The sequence below is a fragment of the Otolemur garnettii genome, unplaced genomic scaffold, assembly GCF_000181295.1.
Source record: "Otolemur garnettii isolate 467f Iridium unplaced genomic scaffold, OtoGar3 scaffold00263, whole genome shotgun sequence".
In the NCBI taxonomy this organism is placed as follows: domain Eukaryota; kingdom Metazoa; phylum Chordata; class Mammalia; order Primates; family Galagidae; genus Otolemur; species Otolemur garnettii.
Window position 1 is genome coordinate 829,532 of NW_003852658.1, and position 3,806 is coordinate 833,337.

The 3,806-nt window shown below is 48.9% G+C and overlaps 1 protein-coding gene across 1 annotated transcript; it reads right to left on the bottom strand.

Annotated features, from left to right (window-relative positions):
- Positions 1 to 697: 697 nt before the first annotated feature.
- Positions 698 to 2,113, bottom strand: MAGEF1 (MAGE family member F1). Its single transcript, XM_023508655.1, is given in 7 exon segments — positions 698 to 1,139; positions 1,142 to 1,228; positions 1,231 to 1,273; positions 1,275 to 1,330; positions 1,333 to 1,679; positions 1,681 to 1,731; positions 1,733 to 2,113. Coding segments are annotated over 7 exon segments (975 nt in total). The 5' UTR covers positions 1,987 to 2,113; the 3' UTR covers positions 698 to 1,002.
- Between the last annotated feature and the right edge of the window lie 1,693 nt (positions 2,114 to 3,806).

Consider the following 3,806-nt stretch of genomic DNA (forward strand, 5'->3'; position numbering starts at 1 on the left):
TCAGGCTGTCTCTCCTGGCAACAGGAAGCCCAGTGCCCTCATCCAAGTTTCTACCTGCTATGTCCCATTTGGAGAACTGTAAGAGATCCCTCATTCTTTTTTTTTTTTGAGACAGAGCCTCAAGCTGTCCCCTGGGTAGAGTGCCGTGGCATTACAGCTCACAGCAACCTCCAACTCCTGGGCCCAAGCGAGTCTCCTGCCTCCGCCTCCCAAGTAGCTGGGACCACAGGCGCCCGCCACAACGCCCGGCTATTTTTTGGTTGCAGCCGTCATTGTTGTTTGGCGGGTCCGGGCTGGGGATTCGAACCCGTCACCTTAGGTGTACGTGGCTGGCGCCTTAGCCGGTTGAGCTATAGGCGCCGAGCCGAGATCCCTCATTCTTACTACCCATGAAGAGTCATCCATAAGCAGCTCTGGCTTCTGCACTGCCTACCATCTTCATAGAATAATAGAGAACTTAGAAGAGTGGTTAGAGGTCCCTTTGTAGCCTTCAACTTGCTGCACTGTAATTTCTGATTTACTTCCTCTCCAATTATGAAAAAGTAGGACCTTTATCTTCTTCAGGATTCTATGTCCAAAACAGGGCATCACAAAAAACAAGAGGCTCAACAAATCTTTAATTTATTAAGTGTATCAGGGTATGCTGCTTATTTACCACATTTTAATTTTTCTATAGATACTAAGATAGCTAAGCAAATAGAGGTACATGTCAGTCTTTTTTAATGGCTAAAAAGTTGGGAGACTAGATAGTAATCACCTGGTGTTTTTCCTGGTACCAGATCATCATACTGCTGAGGTCCTTCAAACAATGCTGCATAATCCGTTCAAAACGACAGAATAGTTTTTCTATACATTTTGCAAAACTCTACAACAAAATCCTACAGAACAAAGTAGACCCATCTCTTATGAATATTTTAACAGTATATTAAACAAAAACGTAACAAGATATAAAACCTATATCCTTAAAGTTACACCATTTCTACAAAAATAATGACCCTCACCCTACCTATATGACTTTTGATCGAAGACAGTAGCTTCCATAACTCTGGGTCCTTGGGGCCACTTTTTTACCAACCAGCAGCGAACACTGGCCCTCACCCTAGCTCTCATCCTGGCCTCAGCTCCAGCCCTGTCTGCCAGGGCTCACTATACTGTGCTGGCCTGTGCTGGGGTTCTTTCTTATGGAGTTTAGCCACGAACCCCAGAACTTCCATCTTACTGATTTCAGGTTGCTTCAGGGACCCCAAGAGAATTCATACTCTGGTGAATATGAATATTCTGTGTGGCAGCCGCCTGTAATTGAAGTATCACTGCTGAACAAAATCTTCATAATAAACCTCTTCGGGTCCCCAAAAAGGAAGTGATACTTTGAGGGACGCACCCCCAACCGACGGAGCATATCCCAGACCTGGGCCTCCCTGGCGCTACTACCCTTTATGTAGATAAGGCCCAAGATCAGCATTAAGAGACCAAATCTGGGGCCATCTCCTCCCAGGTCCTCCTCCTCATGAGGTTTTAGTCCGTTCATCAGGATGTAAGTGTGGTGCTTGCAGTCAAACTGTTTCAGCAGGAAACCAAAGACATACCGCAGATGTTCTGCGGCCCTTGCGATCATCTCCGGGAACAGATCCTTCGAGTCTCCAATGTCACATTTTACCATCCCGGAGCGTGTGATGGGACTTGTCTCTCACCAGCAGGAACTGCACCAACTCCGCCACGGTCTGATTCAGAGGCGCGCTGCCGTGCCAAAACTCTGGCTACCAAGACCCTCGCTCCTTTCCGACAGATGTTGGGCACCGCGGATCCCTTCTCCCCTTCTCCCTCACCGCGCCACGTCCTCCTTGGGGTTGTCCCGCAGGACGCGACTCGACTCGGGGCCTCCACCCGCGAGGCGGTCCGGGCCTGGGGCTCAGCAGCATGGCCGCCTTCCTTCTCCCCCTTGGCCTGAGGGAGGGGGAGACCCCCGCTCTCGGGTTTCCGCAACATGTTTTCGGGCCGGCAGGTGCAGAGCGCGTACCCTGGGCGAGGGATGTGAAAGCCACCGCGTAAACCCTGGAGAAGGGGCGGGACGGCAGCAGAGCGGCCTCTGTGGCTACCGGCCGGCACCGCACACAAGTCGGAAGCGGGGCCGCATCGCCGCGGGCGGCGAAGACCCGCCGGGGGCCGCCGCGCAGCCTCACTCGGCGCCCGTGCGCCGGCCACTTCCGGCCCCCGCAGCCAAGATGGCGACCCCGGCGGGGCGCGGGGCCCCTTCTCTGTCGGCTCTTTCTGGGTGGGGGGCGTGCTGGGCTTCAGTTAGTGGAAGCGGCTGCGAGGGGGTGTGCGCCCTGTGCAGCCCGAAAAGCTGGGGCGGGGAGAGCGGAGGAATGTTAACTAGGGCTTTCCCGTCCAACGCATACCGAGTGGAGAATGTTTCTGTGTACAAGGAAAGGAGGAGGGATGGCATTCTAGACACGTTTTTTCAGCAAGTGCCTGTTTATAAGTGTGTCTATCTCTGATTTTGAATGCTTTACTGTGGCTCAAGTGCAGAGTGCATGGATGTGAAGCCTGGAAGATAAGGCTGCATAGGCCAATCAGTGAAAGGCCTAGAATAGGATGCTAGGGAGATTGAAATTTATTCTGGATGCAATGGGAAAATCCTACAGAAGGATTTAAGCAAGGGAGTATCTGGGCCAAATCTGTGTCTTCACGTCCTGCCTGGTGGCAGTGTGGAGGATGGATTAGAGTTGGGCCTCCCCAAAGCTGGAATCCAATTTGGAGAATTGCTATTGTGTAGAACAGGAACTAGGACCTGGCCTATTCACTGGATTATATCCCCAGTGCCTAGAGCGGTGACTGGCAGACACTCGATAAGTATTGTTCAATGGATGATTGTGATGAGTAAGTCAGCACAGCAGATTCTACGGGGATAAAAGGAAAATGATACGTTGAGGAAATACAGTTAGCAGGAATGGTGATTGGTTGGCGGAAAGGGAAATTTTTTTTGCCCTATTCAAACTTAATTACTTTCAGGTTTTTTGTTTTTCTTTTTACACAATTTAAACTTTCTCCCAATTCTTGCCTCTTCTTTCCTTTCATCCTTCTCCTCTCTACTTGCCTGCCTGCCTCCTTGCCTGCCTTTCTTGTCTGAAATGCCCTATCACCTCCATCTCTCCAAATCCTAGCTACTGTTCAGGGCCCAGCTTAAACATAATCTTTTCAAAGCCTTCCTTAGCTACTATGCATGGAAATTATTTACTATCATTTCTGGATCATCATAGTAATTTATATTTAACATCCATATGTATAAGCCTTATGTGCTAGGCTCTAAATACTTTTCAAATATTAGTGCATTTGATTCTTGACTAAGGTAAGGCCTACTACCATCACCCCCCATTTTATAAATGGTTGTGTCTTTATTATGGTGTAATTTGCTGTTTACTAGCTATGTAGTCTTGGATAAGCTACCTAAACCCCTGTCCTTCAGTTGCCTTATCAATAAAATGGATAGTAACAGCATTGTGAAGGTTATGTAATGAATGTAAGCATTTACATTCAATGCAATACAATACCTGGCATATACTGAGTATTCAATAAATGTGAGCTACTTTTTTTTTTGGAGACAGAGTCTAACTTTGTAGCACTCAGTAGAGTGCCATGGCATCACAGCCCACAGCAATGTCAAATTGCTGGATTCAAGCTATCTTCTTCCCTCAGCTCCCCAAGTAGCTGGAACTACAGGCACCTGCCACAATGCCTGCCTAGTTTTACAGTTTTTTGGCTGGGACTGGGTTTGAACCCGCCACCTCCGGCATATGGGGCTGGCG